At 41.7% G+C, this 22,249-nt stretch overlaps 1 protein-coding gene across 2 annotated transcripts in view; it reads right to left on the bottom strand.

The window, feature by feature from the left end:
- Positions 1 to 22,249, bottom strand: part of GSK3B (glycogen synthase kinase 3 beta) — a 142,220-nt gene that overhangs the window by 69,824 nt on the left and 50,147 nt on the right. For both annotated transcript variants that reach the window (XM_048941627.1, XM_048941636.1), the window contains exon 2: positions 19,066 to 19,259. In XM_048941627.1, coding sequence (XP_048797584.1) covers positions 19,066 to 19,259 — 194 coding nt within the window. The remainder of the gene's footprint in view (positions 1 to 19,065; positions 19,260 to 22,249) is intronic.

Genomic DNA, 22,249 nt, shown 5'->3' with positions numbered 1-22,249 from the left:
GCACACCCATGATAAAAGTTGAAAAAAAAAGGGAACTAGCTGTAAAATTCAGAGAGATGGTTCAAGTCCATTACAACATTGAAATAAGAAAGTGCAGGAAAGATAGCAATTGAAAGAAAAAGTACTTTCTAGAAGGCAGCCCTGTGCTTTCAGAAATAATAGCCATTCTTTTTCAGAGGTAGCACGGAGGATCTCTGTTGAAAAACTCTGACAGCAAAAATCATTTTCCTTTGAGAAAAACACTATATGGATTTTTCTCGTATTTTGATTTACAGCTCTTCAGCTAGGAAACAGAAAGTGTAAGCATGACTGTAACATCAGTGCTAGTGAGTCTGCAACATCCATAGGAAGTTACACCTGCAATTACAACCGGAACAGGTTGCAATTAATCTATTAATCAAATAAGTTCCAATCTCCCATGGGCACAGACGTTTGCTGAATCGCTAATCACTATGCTATTAAACATTAATGAAATGCTTTATTACTCTTGGCCTTCTCTTCTTACGTATGACACAGCAGATGTTTCATGCAAGCACATTTCAAAGAACTTGCAAAACAAAAAAACTCTCACCCTCAATTCCAAAAAATATATATTCACCTTTTTTTTTTTTTTAGGGTACAGGTCAGTGCTGCTTCCAATGTTTATTTGTCCTTCATCTCAAACTACTTCTACATTGACAGAAGACCTCTGATGTAAGGAGTCTTTAGGGGCTTTCATTTCAATCCAAATGAAAATATCTGTCTCCCTAAGAATTTGAAGCATCCAAATGTGAGGACTCAAGGAAGGAAAACCAGGGGTAAAAATCAAGCAGAGAACAAGGTGGGAGCATAACTGGTGAGTGAAATTAGCTGCCTTCAGATGATTGTTTGCCAAGAATAATTAAAATTTTCAGAAGTACAAGTCGTAATAATGAGCTCCCAGATGACCGAGCTTTTAAAAGGTTAACCGTTCACTGCTGAACTCAAAGAGAGACTGGGCAGCTCCTGCTCTGAGGAATGGGGAACGCAGGGTAGAGAGGCATCGCTCCAGCACTGAAGCTAGAACAGGGACTTAAATCCCTTATGCACAAAAAAAATACTCTTCTCCCCAGAGTACTGGAGCGCTTCCCAGCCTTTGGTTTGCTAAGTTTGTCATCAGCAAATAACAGCATTTATTAGTTACCACTGTATTTTAGAACCTCCCATGTGCAAATGCTGAGTCTGAGATAAGCATGCCGAAGAAATTTTATGTCCTACCAAATTTCAGATGGTAGCCACATGCATACAAGAATGTTTCAAAATCAGTTTTTTGTAGTCTCATATTAAAACAATTCAAGCTCCCTCAAATATGTATTTTTGTACTAAACGGCAACAGCTGCAAAACAATTTCACTGGTTGACCTTTTGCTAGATGCAAGAAATCTACCACTTAAAAGGGAAAGGCAACCATGCCCAAGTACAAATCCCCTACAAACTTACCAGATGAGTTAGTACGTGCAGTTGGTAAAATGGGTTATTAAACTTCTGACTTGAAAGTTTTTCCCTTAGCCAGCACCAGTGCACTTCCAGCAGTTGCATTTCTTTTTCAAGAATCACTTCCTTAGACTATGGGGTGTTGCAGCACCAAAATAAAAAGATAAGGAAATCTTTCTGTTCATTCCTGATCTAAATTCTCCCCAAAAGATGCAGTATAGAGAAGAGGAATATTTTTCGGTATTTGCATGACAAAATGTGTTTCTTATGTAAAGTGTTAAGTGGCCAGCAGTCCCAGCTCCCCGGGCCCAGCCATCAGCCCAGCCATCTGCCCTGCCTTGTGGCCCAGGCTCATGCCCCTGAAGCCAGGACATAAGTGAGTGAGCAGTGTGTGTCACACAATCTGATTCAGAGTCCAAAGCACACAGCTCCCTGCCAATCGAGATCAATTTGCACACCAGGCTGCCAATGGCATCAGTGTGAGACTACCCTGCTGACAAGAAAGGCAAAGTAAAAAGCTGAAGCTGTAGTTGGGAATTAGCCATAGTGGCACTGTCACTGTATGAGATAAGAGTAGTTTCAGGAGCGTCATGGCCTCTACCTAGTTTCTAAATAATCAAAAGATAATTACCATGTAAATCTGTCACACACACACACACACACACACACACAAAAAAAAAAAAAAAAAAAAAGAAAACTGCTGAATCCAAGGTTCTAAGAAAGCCAAGAAAACTTGGCTTCTTAGGCATTGCATCATGTGGTATCTCAACAGCAGTCATCATCAGATGCTTCTGAAGAAGACTGCAAGAAGTTCCTAAGCCACCCAGGACCCTAAAACCTAAAGATATCAAAGTTTAACCTCCCATATTAAGCCTGTTAGCTATTTTAAGGAAACAGAATTGTAAAACATAAAAGGCTCAACAACTTTGTGACACTGTCACGGTCAATCACATCATGAAATCACAAAATATTCCAGTTGGAAAGGATCCAAACAAGGGATCATCGAGTCCAACTCCCAGCTCCACTCAGCACACCCAAAATCCAAACCCTATGTTTGAGAGCGATATCCAAAACACTCCTTGCTCTCTGGCACTCAGTGCTGTGCCCACAGCCCTGGGCAGGCTGTTCCATGCCCAGCGCCCTGTGGTGCAGCCCCTGTCCCTGCCCCCAGCTGCCCTCCCCTGACAGCTCCATGCCGTTCCCTCGGGCCCTGTCGCTGTCACACAAAGCAGAGCTCAGCGCTGTCCCTCCACTCCCTGTGAGGAGCTGCAGCCGCCATCAGGCCTCCCCTCAGCCCCTCTGCTCTGTGCTGAGCACACACGGGACCTCAGCTGCTCCTCACACACCTTGCCTTCCACAATCTTCGCTCTGTCTTTGTAACCCTCCTCCGGATGCTCCCTCATAATCCATTATATTGAGGTGCCCATAACTGCACCCATACTCACAGTGAAGCTGCAGAAGTGCTCCAGAGATTCCATTTTTTGTAGGAGAACATTTGCTAAGCCACCTGCCACCTTCTCAACGCAAACTCATCTTCTTCTATTTCTCATACTGAACAAGAGGGGATTCACATGAATTGACTTCAGTAAACCATCCATCATTATCAGTAACGAAAGTTGCACAGCCTCACAATGGCCTTGCTACACACTTTCCGTGGTAAGGCCTTTTTTCCATAGCTTAAGAGACATTCATTCCAGTTTTCTATACCAACCTTCTCCTCAGGCAAAACAAAGAAGGATGTTCTACCTCTGTAGTTGCTAAAAGTAACAATTCTTAGAAACACTTACAAGATCTCTCTCCTTAGAAATGTTACAATTATGTCACTTGTGTCAGGGACATGCCTCTTCCCATCTCTACAAATGTTACTTTTATCCAAGTTAATTGGAAGGCTACAGAAAACTCTAATGAGAGCCCAATGAGATTCCTATTTTGTCAAAAGCTGTGATTGCCAAAGTACGTCCCACTCCTTCCTGATAGCCCACCAACCACACAGGTCTCTCTTCAGAGCACCCAGCTTCCTCAGGATGCAGTTACAGTACTGGGCTGCTGCAGAGATGCACTGTGCCAGGTAACGAAGGCAGGCTCATCTTCAGGGCCCTTATGTCACTGGTTACAAAAGGGAAAAGCTCTGCAGTGCATAAAATGATGAACTGCAGCAACTACAAGAATGGTCTTTCAGTCTCAGTGCTTCATAATGCTGTATTGTGAAAAAAGCACTTGAATTTACCCCAAGCTTACACAAATGTGATTTTCCAGTAAGCCACTGCATGTTTTACTTTGTCCAGTGCCGCATTCTGAAGAGCCAGGCAATCAAATATGCGTGACAGATCAGTACAACCACAAATGTTCACACCTAGCCCAAAAGCCAAACCATTATGTATCCACTACACAAACTTTAAAAATCCCACTGTCCACATCTCTGCTACCTAACCAGAAAATGGGACATCATACATAACCAGGACAGATGAGGAACCTCTAGTGCTACAAGGATACACCACAGGCATCCAGATTAGATTGGCTTGTCTAAGCCAGTAAAGCATTCACTTCGTACCATAAACCTCTCACCAGTTGGTCTGTTCACCTTCCCCAACCGTAACCTTTTTACTTCCTAAAAATGGAAGCTATGCACAATCAGGGGGAAAGCATGGAGTTTTGAGTAGGTTTTGAGTGGAAAAAGTCTAAGTATTTCTGCTCTAGAAGTATGAGGAATATGCAAATTAGTGACATTCAACTGCAAAATGAACTACATTCTTTGCCTCTCCCTGATTAAGCTTCTGAAACAGAACCCTAAAAAGCTATCAAGTGTCTCCTGAAGATGTGATAGCTTCCAGTGAGATCAAAAGTGTTTCAAAGGCCATTAAATACTGGCCTCAAGAACACAATGCTTGTACAAGAGAGAGAATCCAATAGCCATCCACCGAAAACTAACTCAGAAAGAGGAAGAACTGAAATGCTAAGAACTAAGTTCTTAACTCATCACTTTACTGTTACCAAAAGCAGTTAAGATAATCACAAATAGCAACATTCAGATTCAAAAACAGTAATGTGCCTCTATGCTAAAGCTTTATTCATATAGACTTTAACTCTAGGCTTGGCATGTTAACCTTCAGCATCAGTGCAGGAAAGAAACTAAAGGAGCAATCTCCATCTCTACCCACCATCTTGTTTCTGGGAAACAGTACATGAGCATTAACATGTATATTAGTAACAGCAAAATTCAGTTTATGACCCTTTGAAGAAAACAATTACTACCTCTCAACTTTATCAAATGTTAACATCCTTTACTGGACTAGAAATTAAGATCTACCTTGTTCTGTGGCACCCCTCAGAACTAGGGTATAGTCACTGATCAACAATTCTCTGAAAAATCACAACAGAGGCACTGAATTAAACCTGCATCAGCACCTCACCCAAGTTATTTGTCTATGGCAAGCCTTTACTGGATACAGAAAACACTGTCCAAGTTTCCTACATAGCACAGAGCAGAAAGGATGCACAAGAGTTTCACCATTTTTCTGAAAACCAGCTGTATTCAAAGCAGCTTGAAATTACTTACATAGGCAAAGCAATGGGTCTTGCGTGAGCCCACCTCTCGCATTATGTCCCTCCTCCTCAGAATTCCAGGCTCAGAAATACTACAACTTTATCCCATAACCAGAAATAATCAAGCAGGGTGGCTGTGCAGAAAGGAAAATCTACCGTGAGTCCAGATGAGTTCTGTGCTGTTACTGAGAAGCTGGAATTTTTCCCAAATTGCTTCCACTGTGCAAGAAGAAAGCTTAAACAAGTTGTCACATGAGCTCTACTGCCCGTTTCTGCACTAAATGCTTTCTACTGACAGTTTTATGAGCAAGAGATATTAAAACTTACTCCATAACGTTTTGTGTATTCTTCTGGAATGTTTTAAAATGCAACTCTGAAAGTTTTGAAAAATTATAGAACTGACCCCCCAAAAATTACTACAAGCTAATGTAAACAAAACTTGTTCCAAAATCCCCCTCAGATTTTGCTTTATTCTATTTCCTGGACTGCTTGTAAGTTGTATGTTAGAACTGGAGAAGCATGATACAAAATGTAGTAAGTAATAAGTTTGCCTAGCAAGTAATAATTTAAATCAGTTTTAATAAACTGAAGGTATCTTGTACTTTACAATTCCTTACGTCACAGGAGCTGCAGTTGCTCAAGACTCAAGAATGAGCACTCTGTATAAGAGTCTCTGGTTATCTGAAGTGAAGAGACCAAAGATCAAATGCCACCAGCTCAATTTCTTTAATAACCCAGATCAACAGCCACAGGAACAACATTTGCAAATTTGCCTTTACAAATAAAGTTCTGAGGATAGCCCCTGCTTATGTTAGCTTTAAGTGCTAACACATTCATTCACTAAAGATGCAAAGAAATACAAATAGGTGTCTCGTGTTTCAGCAGGATTGCTCCCCATTCACTTCCTCACCCCTTCCCTGCACACTGAACATCACTTTCCTCATTTCTGGGGGGGAATCAAGCTTCATGTAAAGAAGGATCTTGAAACTCTTCCACATTCAAAATGACATTAGCACAAAATATCAAAGTTACCTCATGCTTCAGACACAACACTGTTTGCCTGTGCAGGCAAGACTGTGCTGCTACCAATGCATTCTAGTGTTTACAGCACAGAAGGACAGATTAAGACACAGCCACCACACTTGCAGTTATACTGACATTCAGGACAATTTAATTCAAATAAACTTTAAAGGTAAGTTAAGATTGCAAGACTTTGGGTGGACAGCTGAATTCAGAAGTCTCACCTGAATTTAATAACCTTTGCAAGCAACTCAAGAGCTCACCTACAGCCTTATTACCCATGCAGGAAAGCCAGTAGAACAGGATGCCACAGCTCAGTGCTTCACCAGGAAGGGACTTCCTACTGCTACCTGCATAGAGTGCCATGCATTTGCACTAAGTACAGGATGTTCCCACTAGTAAGGCGGACTCTTTGCAGAGCTACTCATCAGAAGAGTCCAAACCAGGAGGCCTCGCGCTGTTTATCGTTCCTGTTAAATGACGGCCTTCGTGCCGCCACAAATTGCTCAACGACTACAGTGACTCTGCTGTGCCTCCAACACACCAGGCAATACCCAGTTTGCCCCAGTTCTTCTACGTTTCATACTCCTTCCTTGTCCTATGTGACCTGTTAGCCTTACCAAAAAGTCGTAGATAACCTTTATGCCCGTTATGCACAGCTACAGATGCAGAATCATTGCCTATCAGGAAATCAGCTGTTATTTGCAAACCACATCCCTTTCTGTCCTTTCCTAACTTGTGTTGACTTTTTTGGAAAAAAAGAAAAAGCAGGCACTGTATCAAGTCCACGATTATTTGCTCTGACTCTTCAAATGCAAACTTCAATCATCTGCAGTGGTTTCTAGCACACCGGGGAAAGAGCATTTTTATTTCATATGCTCTCATGCTGTTGCTTTTCGCAGGTACCTAAATGACACGTGGGTTGTATTAATAACCCTAGCATAAGCAAGGAAGCCTCAGGTCTCACAGACATGCAGTCTAATCTCACTCCCTCAAATAAAAATGACCAGATCTTCCAATCTTTAATTTGATAACTCAGAATTGCTTACTGTAAGGACGCCCAGCAAAGCAACACAAAGAAAAAAAAACTAAGAATTTGTCCTTAGGAATTCTTCAGAAATTTGTGCTCCCTGCCCTACATCCCATGGCTCACCGTCAGGCTTGGTCTCAAATGCGCTCACACAGTTGCTCAAGGTCAAGAAGCAAACAAAGGCACATCCACGTACCACACTGAACTGAACTTTCCTAACACTTCCTAGCCCATGCACTGGGTTTTGAAGCAGTAAACTTGAAAGTGCCAACTTCCACACTTGATACTAACACACTAATGGAAGTTGGAAACGCACCTTTTTAAAACTTCCTCTGTAACTCACCAGGAAAACCAAACTTCCCCATGAAGATGCCTTATCAGGTTCAGGCAAGTTTGGAAGAAGAAAAAAATTCCCCATGAACAGTGCAGATTGGAACTCAGGAAGCCCGCCTGCCCTGCCAAAACCCCCAGAGAAGCAGCTAAGCTGTACTGTCCCCTTCCAGAGACTAAATAGCCTGCAACAAATGATTTAATTTACAACCAGTCAGCATTCTTGCACTGTTACAGTCATTCGGTATAAATGAGATGCCTGTTCTCGAGTCCAAAAAACTTGCTACAACCTTTATGAGTCATTTTTCTGGTGCCATTAAACTTAGATGAACGCACAAGGGCCTGCAAACTCAGTCTGATCAACAGATCTGCAGACATCTTCAAATGAATAGCACAGAAACAGAATATTTGACTTGATGTCTTTTTAAGATCCATCTTCATCCTCACTTGGCAAAACTGAAGGGGAAAAAAAGAAGGGAAATACAATCTAGCTCTTTGACATCAGAATGCCCCTTGAATTTAAAAAAAAAAAACAAAATTAGATCCAGCTGTTCTTTTACATATGCATTGTTATGCTTCAATGACTCAGGCTGACTCTTAGTATTTTGACTCCTTAGTTTAGTACTAGGCACTCTAATCACTATGGCTGGGGACTTTCAAAGGGACATCACAAACCAAGAGGTCGAATGAACACCTTTGTTGGGTGGGTAACAATTAGGTTGGGCTTCAAATTTTAGAACTACGCTACACGGATGTACACAGTCTAGGTATTTGCATCATGACGTATAGGAGCCTTGATTACTCATCCCAGTTCACTCTTCCAGGCACCACTGAAGCAAAAACCCACCCTAAAGAAAGGAGACTGCATTTCTTTTGTTAAGAGTTTGTCACATCTCACTCTACAGAAGCAGACAAGATTTTGAGTGGGCGCCTTCCCTGCTCCTGCCCAAAAAATAGTACAAGTTCACAATAAGATCTGTATTGAAATCATTCTTTACACCTTGAAACAAATATCAATATAAAGCCAGGACATCAAGCACCGCAAACAATATTTTCCTTAGTGGAGTACATGTCTCATCATCTTTCCGTAATATTTCTTTTTTCAGGCATTATTACATGATACAACTCTCATGAAGTCACTCAAATAAAATTCAGATTCAGTTTAACTTCCTGCAGAAGATCATATAGAAGTTAAGTCCACCCAGCAAAACCTCACTGTTTCTCTCATCCTCAAATCTAGTCTTGCCAAACTTCACTGCGTAGTGCAAATTAAAATAAAAACACAAGGGAATGAACTCAGAAGGACACAAAACCAAACAGTTTTCTCAATTTTTTTTTTTTTATTTTATTTTTTTTTTTTTAAGTGCAACATGAAATAACAGAAAAGTGATTCCTTGTATGGTGCAGTCCAGAAACAATTCTGGCACTTGCATCTCATCGTCAGTTCAGGAACCTAGGAACAGGAAGCATCCAAACCACAGGAAAAACCAGCACCGCTGCTAATTCCAGAATATGCCCTACAGAGACCAAAGGCCCTTTTCTCTGCGCTACAGAGGCTTAACAAAAAATAGCTTGCTTTCATTATTTTCTCACATCTCTGTACTACTTTTCAGAGCAGAAGCAGGCACTGCATATTGCCTTCTGTAGCAAGGGAATCACCAGCTACACAACTCCTCAAGCTCTGAAAGCTTCCTGGGAGCACACCAGTTGGTTTGAAAGTGTCAGATCTACTCAAGAAAACAATGCAGCAAATCAAAAATTGTTCTGATTTCCACATTTCCTGCAGCCTTCCTCATTATGCTTGCTGAACTTGAGGTACTCCTCTTCAAGGAGGGAGTCAGGGATAAAGCCAGCTTATTTGCAAGGTTTTAAATGAAGCTGAGTAGGCTGAGCTAGCAGACAGCACTGGAGGGCACAGCTCAGGTCTGCAAGCACCATCCTTGAGCAGATCCCTCTCCTGGCCTTGCTCTGGGAAACCTCTACTGAGTAGCAGGTGGGTCTGTCCCACCCTTCCTGTCCCTTACGCTTCATTAGCTACCACTTTTGGATCCCCCAAAGTGTACAGTTATCACAGTAGAATACCTGAATGAGTAGCAAGTACTGGATTCAAAAGGGACACACATTTCTTGTAGCCTAAGATATCAGCCAAATATTTTTCAGTTAAAAATGGCAAAAAATGAAGACAAATCATTTGACAGCGTACTTCAATCACACCTTAAGAAAGGCATGCGGCATCAAACACAATTTAATCAAATAAGAGAGAAAGTCAGCAAGTGAGAGCCACAGGTACATAATGCTGCTAAATATAAAAGTGCTTCAGCTAAGTTTGCTGTGGGCAGGCAACCTCATGCTGTGCACTTCTAACACAGAACACACAATGGTACAGCAAAAAGCCTTGAAGTAACTGCAAGCACCAAACTTCTAAGCTGTCTCTAAAGCACCATTTTGATCTCTACAAAGATCAGCTAATCCTCTATTTATATACTGCAAAATGCTTTTCTTCTCAACTGGGAGACAGGTGTAGAAGGTTCCCAGCAGGATGCCATTTCCACCCCATATCCACTTCAATACCTGAGCTCAGTACAACAGCAGTGCTAGCCAGCTCTCAAGAGCATTAGGCGAGCCTGCTCTCTGCCTCGTTGTCTTAACCAGAACTACAAGATGGAAAAAAAATTAGCTTAGAATTTATATATGACCTTAAGCAGCAATGAATCACCAAATTGCTGAGCCCCAGAAGGCATTCACGACAGTAGTTCTGAAGGCTATCACAGACCTTTTCCATAAAAATACAGAGGACGTGCATATTTTACAACTGCTTTTGAACATCAGCCCAGCACTAAAACCTAGGAAGTTTTCAAGTCACCTTTCACTGTGGCTACATGGACCTAGGAGCATGTGCTATGTGCAAGGCCCCCTCCCAGGTGTGACCCAGAAAAAACACCTGCAGGATTTACAAGTAGGAATGAAGAACAGCTTATCCCTACTACATGCAGAGCTTTGTTTTTTCAATATCATTCCTTCTCAGGCTCTTCAACTGCATAGCTGGAAAGGACAAAGGAAAGTGTCTTGCAAACTGAAATTTAATGTGAGCAGCATCAGGCATTTTGAGGCACCTTAAACTGCAGTCAAATAGCTACAGTATGCTGTCAGTATGTGGCAGAGTTACAGCTATTTCTGTTCCTGAAAGTACACATTTCCATACCTTAATGTGTGTGGAATTCTTCTAAACTTTAATCTCCACTCTCGGTCTCATGATTTAAGAATAGCATTGCAACCACTTTAGTTTTTGTGTTTTTTTTTTAACCTGTCTCAAAGCAGTCTTCAGCTTAATTTGGGATGAATATATATGTGTGTGCACATATGAATTTTAAATACACATATGTGTATGTGTATATTATATATATACACTTCAAAGAATATATATCATTTCATGGGATACGTATTTGTTTTACAGAACAGACACATATTTCATTGAATATACATTTCTCATCAACAACAGACTTACAGACTTTCCTCCTTTGGTAGATGTGAGACAACAAAAAAAAAGCAAACGGTAATCACTACCACAGCAGCTACATAAACCATTTGGACTGCTGAGGCAAAAGACTATACAAAAAAAAAAACAATACAACCAAAAGCCAATACCTCTAAAGGTTCCTTTTTTGAGTCAGTGGATACACAAAGGACAGGTGTGCATCCTCAAACCAATAGTTTCAGTCCTACCACACAGCTAAGGAAGAAAAGTGAAATCAGGGCCTATAATAGAACACCGATTTGTCTCTACGTGCCAAAGTGATTTATTTTGCCTTGACAACCACTATGCACCCAATTCATCTAGAAGATGAAAAAATACCTGTAGAAACAGTTCTAACATAACTACAAAGCCAACACAGACAAAATAGGATCGACTGAAGAAGACATTTCTTAGCCCTCTCAGGGCTCAGGAGTATGCCCAGGGATTGGCACAATGAGCAGTACACTTGCATGCTTCAAAACCTGCCAAATCAAGGGTACACAGACTCAGTTCTTGTGCAAATTAGAAAACTGTATCAAATACAAGGTTTGGAGTGAGAATTTAGATAGCTATCCAGACTTTTCAGTGCACTGAAAACAAGAAAGCAATGCAACCACAGTAACAGCCAAATGACAGAATTGGCTCAGATAAGCCAGCTTCCAAGAGACAGATCAAATAGTGCTGTAAGAAATGCTATCATCTTGGTAGACATCTCTGCTAATCAGGCTAAACTAAGCTAGATCACAGCTACAATTTTGGCCTCCATATAACAATTAAAGTACAGATTTGAAGAAAGCCTCTCAAACAGAACACAGCCCTTGAGCTCATCAGAACATGGAAAAAAATCCTGAATGTGCACGCACCCAAGTGCCTCTGATACTGCAAATCGTATCTGATGGCCCTAGTTTTAAAGAGCACTGCAACTCTTCACATAGAAATAGGAAGGGATAGTTTTGAAAAGGCTTCCAGTCAAGCTGAATTATCTTCCTTCTGCTTGTTTTACAGAAGTTATTAATACTAATAGTCTATTGACTATTTTCACAGGAAAATATTAGCAGCTTTCTTCTCCCCTTGCATTACAAACATAATGCATCACATTGAAGTAGTCAAAAGAGAGAACTGTTGTTCAAGGTGCTCCTTCTAGTTATTTAACAATAAAATTAAGGCATCCTTCTAAAAGTGCCACCTCTGTAATAGTCTTATGAACAGTGATTCATTAGCCCTCAGATCTTCAAAGTAGCCAAGATGTGAAAGTCCTCAAAGACTCAGAAGAGAGGTGTTTAAACGTTATTATCTCTCATCATCACATCTATCCTTTGTGACTTTTCATCCCACGGATGCTTCCAGTTCGAACTGGGAAGTCCTTGGAAATGAGACAGAACAAATTAAGAAAACATTATTTTGAGAGAAGGCCTCCAGTTTATTATTTGAATGTTCATCAGTCTTCAGAAAGTGATATGAGAGAGCTAGACTAGCTCATATACACATTAAATTAACAATAAGAAGTTCTGTAGTTTGCGGACACCTAGGCATATGACACAAGGCCACGAAGAAAGAGAATCATCAATACAACAGAGCAGGTCTAACCTCTACATTGTATTTTACTCTTAATTTCAGACCCAAAGCACTGCCTGAAGACAAAGACAGTGTTTATTCTAAACCTGTGTGATTATCTCCCGATTCCTTCTGTAAAAGGCCATAATGTCCTTCCTCGACATCAAGTGCCTGAAAGACTGGCAGCTCAGGCATATGCAGATACATACAGGCATATACAGTGAGACAGAGTTCCATGTGGTAGGCACCTCAACTTTGCAACAGGGAGGATGGCTTCCCTTCATCTGTACAATGAATGTTCTCATGGCAAGGCTGTAACGCACAGGAATATGAGTCTGCAAGATGGATTTTAGCAAGATGCTAAAATAGTAAAAAATGAAGATACTTCATACATCCTCACTGAACCTGACAAAGGAAAACTAAGCCAGCATTGAAGAGACCATGATAACTCTTCCTCAAAAGCTTTTCTGCTGGGTTTCCTTCCCAACAAGTATCAAGGGGCTGTCTGTCAAACCCTTGTTTGTCAGTCTGTAGGCAGGACTATCTGCAGCCTAAGCTTACAGACCACAGAAAATGCTTGCTTTAACTCAGAGTACTGTGTACCCATCAAGCAAAATCAACTATGCTAACAGCCACCTCGGTAGAGTGAAGCCCTCAGAAAACACAGCATATTTTCCTATATGTATCTGCTATTTCTTCTGTTGTAAGTAGCCAAGGATAACAAGGAGCCAAGAAATGGGCCACGAGCAGCCAGGAGTGGAACCAAGTAAGCCTGATGTGAATTTGAGTGATCTGTTAACCACTGAGATTTTCAGAGCCAAAAATACAAATCTCATTAGTCAACAGGTTCACATTTTCCGTATGTGCACATCTAGAGAATGACATGTTTGACCACAAGCAAACACACAAAATCTACTAAATAACTCAGTCAGCTTTAGATTTTTCAATATTTTGAACAGAATGGTCTCTTCAAAAGTTAACATAACTTAAGAACTTGAACACATCATCATTTTTAAGTGGGAACTCTTCCTTGTAGTTTTATGTTTTTCACGTGAGATGCTATACTCAAAGTTACTGTAATTAAGCTAACACAAACAGTGGATGTGAACTAATTTGAAAAAGGCTCTTGTACATGGAAGCTTGATATATCTGAAGCCAGAACAGAAATAAAAATGGCTTTCTTTCAGAAGCACCCGAAACAGCTTCCCAAAGTACACACATCCAGGAGAGAAAGCAGAATCTCAACATATACTTATTTTCCATCCTGCTGCTTTGTAAGGTTCTAAAGCACAGGTTAACGCTGAATTTTTTATACATTAAGACATAATAATAATCCCACAAATGGTCACAATGTGTATGTCTAAACGGAAGAAAGTTCTCTGCTTGCTCTGTCCAGTGGCCTCAGCTTTACCCACACTGATTTCATGTTAATGGACTATCAGGGACCTACTTTGACAATTTCTCAAGCTCTGGAAGATCTGCGTGTCTACTTGAGAACTTCAGGCAACTGAACCACGGCATACGCAGTTTGAGAGCTAAACCAAAGCAGTCCTTGAATAACTTGAAGGGCTGCACTGCACAAGTGATTCCCACATAGAATCTGCTTCTCTCTTACTGCAGACTTTGGACCAATGTCCAGAAAATGTGATGCCCAATTCTAGATCAACTGAGAAGGTGCACGATTAAGAGCTTAACCATTTTGATGGCAACAGCCCAGTAGATTGAAGCAAAAGCATTAAGTACTAGATATGCAGAGTTCAGGTATTTATTCTCAGTCAGTCAAGAGATATTTTCAGCAATTCATGCGTCCATTCCAACAGGATTTTTTAAACGAGTCACAGAAACAATCAGACTAAGAACTTGCTATGTGTGCTAAGACCTGCCGCCTTACTACTGCTTTTTGCAGAATTAAGAGTCAGCCATGTTGCTCTCCAATCTGAACAATATTCCGAAGAGCATATCAACAAAAACAGGGCAAGAAGATCTATGCTACCAGAATTTTTTCCCAAGCATCACAATGAGAGTATTGGCAGTTAAGGGCCTGCACTGAAATATGGATTGAAATACTTGAAGAGATTATAAATAATTTTACTGCATCTATCTTTACCAATGTTGTGTTTGAGTACCTCTTCTTACACATCTGCAGAATAGAAGCAGAAGCACAGTATTGATCTAGGAAGGGTAGAACATAGCCCTCAGGAAATTTAGCTAATTCCAATAGGTTTTAGCTCCAAAACCTTGTTAAAGCTGTCTCATGCCATTCTTCAAACAGAAATATCTATTACTTAGAAGTTCTGATTCTCCACATTGACTACAGATGACCTCAGTGGTCTTGTACGTAAGTGACAAACAGCATATCATTTGTGTACCACTCACCTAAGTATCATATTATTGTGCAAAATGACATTACTTAAGTTCCCATGCCTAACATGGAAATCTAGCTTAATGAAGGCATGTGAACTGCACACTAAAATTAAAAATAAATATTTATTCAAGCTGTTCCTTTCAGTCTGTTCTTTGTATCTACTGTTTTGCTCTATGTTACAATGAATTCCAGCACACACCATTTTAGAACTCAGAGCACTTCAGAGATCCCGTTTAAAACACAGCCAAGCTAGAACTGCAGTGCCACAGCTGAAGTACCAACTGAACTGCAACAAGGAGTAGAAAGAGGTAGCAGCATTGCAAACTATCCATACCATCACATAAGCTGAAGCACTCCTCTCTTCCCCGAAAAGGTGAGAAAGCTCATTTAAAACAGGCAAGCACTTCCACCATGCTTTGCTATCGATGGTGGGGTTTCCCCTCACTAGTATAAAAGCAAGAGTGTGTGTTCATGATAGAGAAGTGGGAATTCCAGTCACCACAGCTGAGATTGCCATCCAGTAGACATGCTAGGGCAGCAAGAGCCCCGCTGCTGTGCACTTCACAAGCAAGCTATCTGAACAGAAGAGCAGGTTTGCTTCTGAACTGCAACCAAACTGTACAGGCAACAGGCACTCCAAGTCCCCGAATAAAATACTCAGTCCAGCATTTACAACCTAGATCAGATGTTCCCGAGGAATACCACACTCTGAAGTAATTGTAAACTATTCTTGATATAAGATAGCTTATTTCCACCTTCCAAATCTGTCCAAGCAGAAGTTTTCTCCCAGCCTCAGGAATGTATACCTTCAGACTTCAGAACATACACCTCCAGATCAAAATGTAAAAAGAAGGGGAGGGCTACTATTATGAATTACAGGATAAAACAATGAGCTGAAGACAAAGACAGGTGATCTGTGGCTCGCTTACAAGTTTGGGGAATAAGAACATACACTGTTTAACAGGTATTATTGGAGATGTGACTTATGCAGATTAATAAGAACACCTTTTTTGTTGTTTATTTTTTTTTTTTTAATTAATACTATAAACCTGTGAATCTACTCGTATACCTAATATTAATTCCACCTGGTTGAGAGGCACTGGACATTCTCTGCTCAGGTCTCTTACAGAGGGGCAATTAGTTCAGAGTTCAAGGTGCAAAAACCACAATGAGATTTTTAGCTTTTTTTCTCCCTTAAATAAAAAGAGGAATAATACTGAAAACAAGCCTTCTTTTTTCTTAATGGCTTAAAGAAGCACACCAAGAAAGATGTACAGTCAAATAACAAGATGCCACTGATCAAATACTTGAAGAAAAATAATCGAAGGCATTCATTTTAATTAGATACCCAATACAGAATTATTTAAACAAACAAACAAACAAGAACTCACAAAACTATCAGTATCTGATGGACAAAAACTAAAACACTCGGGCAAACTGTCATTTTGACAACATCATCTCAAAGTCATGGGATTCGAAAAAGCAATACATTTGGTCCAAAGCACGAGCTGATACAGCAGCAAATGAAGTTAAATCCTGCTGGAAACCGGTCACGAGTGGTGTTCTGCAGAGGTCAATAACAGAGTCAGTCCTTAACATCTTTATTGATGATGTGGATGAGGAAACTGAGTGAACGCCCAGTAAGTTTGCAGATGACAGCAAGTTGGGGAGAGGTGTTTGTCTGCCTCAAAAAAGGAAGGTCCTACAAAGGGATCGGGACAGACTGCATCGATGGGTTGAGGCCAATGGGATGAAGTCCACAGAATCGTAGAATAGCTTGGATTAGAAGGGACCTCAAGGATCATCAGGTTCCAACCCCCTGCCGCAGGCAGGGCTGCCAACTGCCAGATCAAGTACTAGATCAGGTTGCCTAGGGTCCCATCCAACCTGGCCTTGAACACTCCAAAGACAGGGCATCCACAGCCTCTCTGGGCAAACGAGACCAAGTGCTGGGTCCTGCACTTTGGTCACAACAACCTTGTGCCAGCACTACATGCTTAGGACAGAGTGGCTGGAAAGCAGTGCAGAGGAAAAGGATATGGGGATGTTTATCAACGCTTGGCTGAATATGAGTCAACAGTGTGCCCAGGTGGTCAAGAAACCCAATGGCATCCTGTCTGTATGTAATGATGTATTAGAAATCATGTAGCCAGAAGGACAAGCGAGGCAATTGTCCCCACAGACTCAGCTCTGGTGAGGTCACACTGTACTGTGTTAAGTTTTAGGCCAATAGAGACATTGAGGTCCTGTAGCGTGCCCAGAGAAGGGCATGAAGCTGGTGAGAAGTCTGAAGCACAAGTCTTATGTGGAGCAGCTGAGGGAGCTGGGATTGCATAGTCTGGAGGAGACCCAGGGGAGACCTTATCACACTCTACAACCACCTGAAAGTAGGTTGTAGCAAGGTGAGGGTTGCCCTCTCTTCCCAGGTAACTAGTGATAGGGTGGGAGAGAATGGCCTCAAAGTGCACTAAGGGAGGTTCAAGATAGATGTTAGAAAAAATTCTTCTCAGAAGAGAATGGTCAGGCACTGGAAAAGGCTGGCCAGGGAGGTGTCACCAGGCAAAGAACTTGGAGGTGTTCAAGACATGTAGATGTGGTACTAAGGGACACAATTTGGAGAGCAATACTCATGATGGGTGGACAGCTGGACTAGATAATCTTACAGGTCTTTTCCAACCTTAGTGATTCTACAATTTTATGATATCCACCAAGCATCACATGACAAGGGAAACTTACTAGCCTTTCACCTAAAACTATATAAGCAGAAGGGATCAAATAACTCTTCTAGGAACGACTAGATATAGAGCTTCTGTTTTTCTCCAACCTCTCCCTTTCTTACCACACCATACTGCCTCTCCAGTTCTAACTGCCTTCAACACATAATACAAGCCAGAAATAAATCTGACAAATAAAAGAACAACGTAAGAACTTTAAATACCTCCTTCAATTAGAAGTCAAACAATGCTGCACTATTAGTATAATTTAAAAACTTCTTTCCTTTTCACTCTTTAGCTGTTATCTCTATGATATGGTGATAACTGTGTCGATGATAACATCAATTTCAAGACTCAAAGAAAAGGCATACTCTAACAATGTCAAATTACTTCAAAAGGATTGTTTTCCTACTAAAACAGGACACAAATTACAAACTCAATCAGTGAAGCTAGCTAGGCATGAAGTGTTACTGAAAAAAATGAGAACTGCAAAGGAGATGGTGAAAACATCATCCACCAGGCATCTGAAGTATTTCTAAAACTTTTTTCAAAAGACTTTCAAATCGTCAGTTTTCCTTTAATATGCTTCAAATTCCTCTCTTTAAGCTCAGAAACTTTTGCATCTAGCTTGTGCCAACAAGATTACCCTTAATGTCTCCTCTACAAACTGTCCATACACTGCTGTAGTCATGAAAGTTGAAGGTTTCATCTCCAGATGCTGAAACCCACATTTTAGATGGTAGAATCAGTTACCTTTGCCACCATTCACCCTTGAATGAGCTCATCTGCAGCTCCCTTAACTACAAGAGAAAGCAGTCAAGTACACCAAGTACTTAGCAGGGGCAGGTACCAGCAGTGATGAGGTTGCTAATGGTCCTTAATTTAGTTTAAGTATCACACAGAGATAGACTTCTTGGAAGGCTAATTACTGTTTAGAATAAAAATTCCCTAGTCTTCGAACAGTCAGAATAGATCACATTTATGAATCAGATAATGAAGGGAAGTAACCCTCCCTCAGTCCAAACTGCCCTAGGCTCAGTACTTGTTACCTTCTTGCTTGGCCTGGGGACTTTCTGATTTATTCAAGCGTAGTCTTCTACTTTATAGGTGGCAACGCCCAAGAACAAAGCCCAAAGGCACCTATCCTTACAGCAGCTTAATTGCTAATGACTACAGAGAAGAATCTGTGCTAGAAAAAAGTAAGTACGACACAAACTTCTCCCTTGTTACCCTGGTTCACTGTCTCAAGAATCAAGTCTGCAATCAGGGAAAAGCACTACAACATCAAATCAGGAAAATCAGGGTTTTTAACTTCCAGTCTTGCACTATTGCAAGAAGTAACAGCAGTGACTCACTTCAAGTTTAACTATACTCCTTTATCAAAAAGCATCTGTTTAATCTTCAGTCTTGGATTTTTTTTGTTTACATGCTCTAATGAAGACAAATAAAAAAAAAAAACCTGAATAAAAAAGACTGCCATAAAAAAAAAATGGAAAACAAGACAACATTCACAAAGAATATTCTGAAGCTATGCATACTCTTACCTTAAATCTTTTATCCTGCAGGACTTTCTTAATGGCCACAAGCTCTCCTGAATCGCAGAGTTTGGCTTGATACACAACACCAAAAGATCCATTTCCAATCACCTTGGTGTCCGTGTAGCTAACTTCTTGCGGTCGGTCTGGACCTTGTCCAGGAGTTGCCACTACTGTAGTCACCTTGCTGCCATCTTTGTCTCCTGGGAAACAAGAGAGAGAAGAATAATCACAATACGCTCATAAGCAAGATCACCAAAAAGAATGAAACAGAAAAGGGTGAGGGCTTACATTAGTATATGTTTTAATATAACAGAGGAAGAAAAACTTAACTGTCAAAAGGCAGAAAAGCCACCGAGCATGTTTTATTACTGACGCCATTTAGTGCTGACAAGGTTTCAACTTGATCATAAAAAGAAATATTCCCTTCCAGATGTAAATAACTCAGCAATAAAATCTGCTGTATGACCAGAACAAGTACTTATTTCTGCATCATGTTAAGACAAGAGGCATTAAACAGTGTCACTCGTACTTCCTTATACTCTCCTGTAAGGGAAAGAAAGAAAGCTGTCAGTAGAGCAGCCTGCAGATATACTGGTATATATCCGGCAATAAAAAACAACAGCAGCATGACAAAGTATTTTGCTTTCATGCTGTGCGGCAGAGCACAGACAGGAACATGCACTCAGGATCCAAAGTAGCTGCATGTGCTTCAGTGCAGATGCAGCAGCTGTGGATTTCAGCTGTCAGCAACCAGCCACTCTTGAGTAACTCAGCTGCTTCCCCACAAAAAACCAAAACCATTATCACCTACAATGAGAACCATTTATTACCAGTGTGCTTCCTCAAGTTCAAAATCTGATTTTGCTTGTAAAAGGACCAAAGTTTTAGGTCATCCTGCAAGTATACATCAGGATTTGCTGTCCTTAAGTTATGATGGTTCGGGTTGCATTATCAAATGAGGCTGCAAGAAAAGCCAGAAGTAATCTGCTGTTCAACAGCAATCACTCATCAACACTATGTGAGCAAGAGTCAAAATGCCCATCACCTGCTTACCAAGTAAGCTCCCTTCCACAGCTATCTCAGGAAGCCCCTTCCAGTCCTTCACTACTCACGCATCAAGAAAGATTTTTCTAATATGTAACTCAGATCACCTTTACTGCAGTTTGGCATGTCACTAGATTGACTCCCCATAGGCATGGAAAACAGCATGCAATCCCCTCCCATCTGCCCTCCTCCCACTCCACTTGCAACACACAAAGGACTGTTGCAAAGGACACTACCACCATGAATATGCTACTTTCCTTTTGGGGACCTGTCCCACCACTGCTGATGTCTCTCAGGTATGATACCCAAAAGCAGACACTCCAGCTTAAGCTTACCTGAGCTCTGCCCAGCATGCTAGCAGCTCCTTGTACCCAACTTGCAACACACTTGTTTGTGCAGCCCAGCACAGCGTTTGCAGCTTTTGCAATGTGAGAATCTGGCTGACTCACAGCCTGTTTGGGTGCCAAACTCTTCTGAGCAGAACCACTGCCTGCCAATCACTGTCCCCTTCCATCTTGCACCTGGCTCTTCTCATCATGACCAGGGTCCGCATTTGCCCCAGCTGAACTGCATCCAAGGCTTTCTAACAGTATTCTGTCAACATGTCACACGCTTTCAATACTGAGCGACCACCAAAAGACGACCCATTTCACAATGCTACACAGAACTTATCTAAAAAATTGTCCAAAATTGGAGAATACTGCAAGGCTGCTGAAAGAATCTGCAGAAACCCTGTAAATATATCATTTTATCTTGAACCCCATGGTACACTCAAATCACAGAATCACAGAATGGCCAGGGTTGGAAGGGACCTCAAGGATCATGAATCTCCAATCCCCCCACCACATGCAGGGCCCCCAACCTCCCCTTTTAATACTAGACCAGGCTGCCCAGGGCCCCATCCAACCTGGCCTTGAACACCTCCAGGGATGGGGCATCCACAACGTCTCTGGGCAGCCTGTTCCAGCACCTCACCACTCTCTCTGTAAAGAACTTCCCCCTGACTCCAACCTAAATCTTCTCTCCCTCAACTTAAAACCATTTCCCCTTGTCCTGCTGTTATCTACCCTTTCAAAGAGTTGATTCCCCTCCTGTTTGTAGGCTCCCTTTAGGTACTGAAAGGCTCTCTGTCTTTCTTGTACTGGGGGCTCCAGACCTGGACGCAATAATCCAGATGGGGCCTCACAAGAGCAGGTAGAGAGGGACAATCACCTCCTTCTCCCTGCTGGCCACCCCTCTTCTGATGGAGCCCAGGATACCATTTGCTTACTGAGATGCAAGAGCACACTGCTGGCTCACGTTAAGCTTTTCATCCATCAAGACCCCCAGGTCCTTCTCTGCAGGGCTGCTCTCCAGAATGGCTCCTTCCATTTCAGTCTGTATGGATGCCTGGGATTCCTATGGCCAAAGTGCAAAACCTTGCACTTTGCTGTGTTGAACCTCCTTAGGTTCACCCGGCCCACCTTTCAGCCTGTTGAGGTCCCTCTGAATGGCATCCCTTCTTTCCATCGTGTCAACCGCACCACTCAGCTTGGTGTCAAAAGCAAACTTGCTGAGGGTGCACTCGATTCTGTTGTCGATGTCATTGATAGAGACATTACAGAGCCCCAGTCCCAAGACAGACCCCTGGGGGATGCTGCTCGTTACCAGCCTCCACCTGGACATAGAGCCATTGATGACCACCCTCTGTGGCCTTTCAACCAATTTCTTATCCATCGAGTGGTCCAGCCATCAAATCCACATCCCTCCAATTTGGAGATAAGGATGTGGTAGGGGACCATGTCAAAGGCCTTGCTCAAGTCCAAGTAAATGACATTGGTCGCCCTTTCCCTTGTCCATCAATGCCATCACTCCATCATAGAAGGCCACCAGATTAGTCAAGCATGACCTTCCCCCAGTGAAGCCGAGCTGGCTGTGTCAGATCATGTGCTCATTTCTAATGTGATCAAGCATGTTGTCCAGGATGATCAGTTCCATGATCTTCCCAGGCACAGAGGTGAGACTCACCAGCCTATAGTTCCTCATGTCCTCCTTGTTCCCTTTTTCATAAATGGGAGCGACGTGACCCTTCCTCCAGTCATCTGGGACCTCACCTGACAGCCATGACTTTTCAATTATGATAAAATATGGCAAAGTAACCAAACAA

This window comes from Lagopus muta, chromosome 1 (genome assembly GCF_023343835.1).
Source record: "Lagopus muta isolate bLagMut1 chromosome 1, bLagMut1 primary, whole genome shotgun sequence".
In the NCBI taxonomy this organism is placed as follows: Eukaryota; Metazoa; Chordata; class Aves; order Galliformes; family Phasianidae; genus Lagopus; species Lagopus muta.
This window is presented reverse-complemented; position numbering and strand designations above follow the sequence as displayed.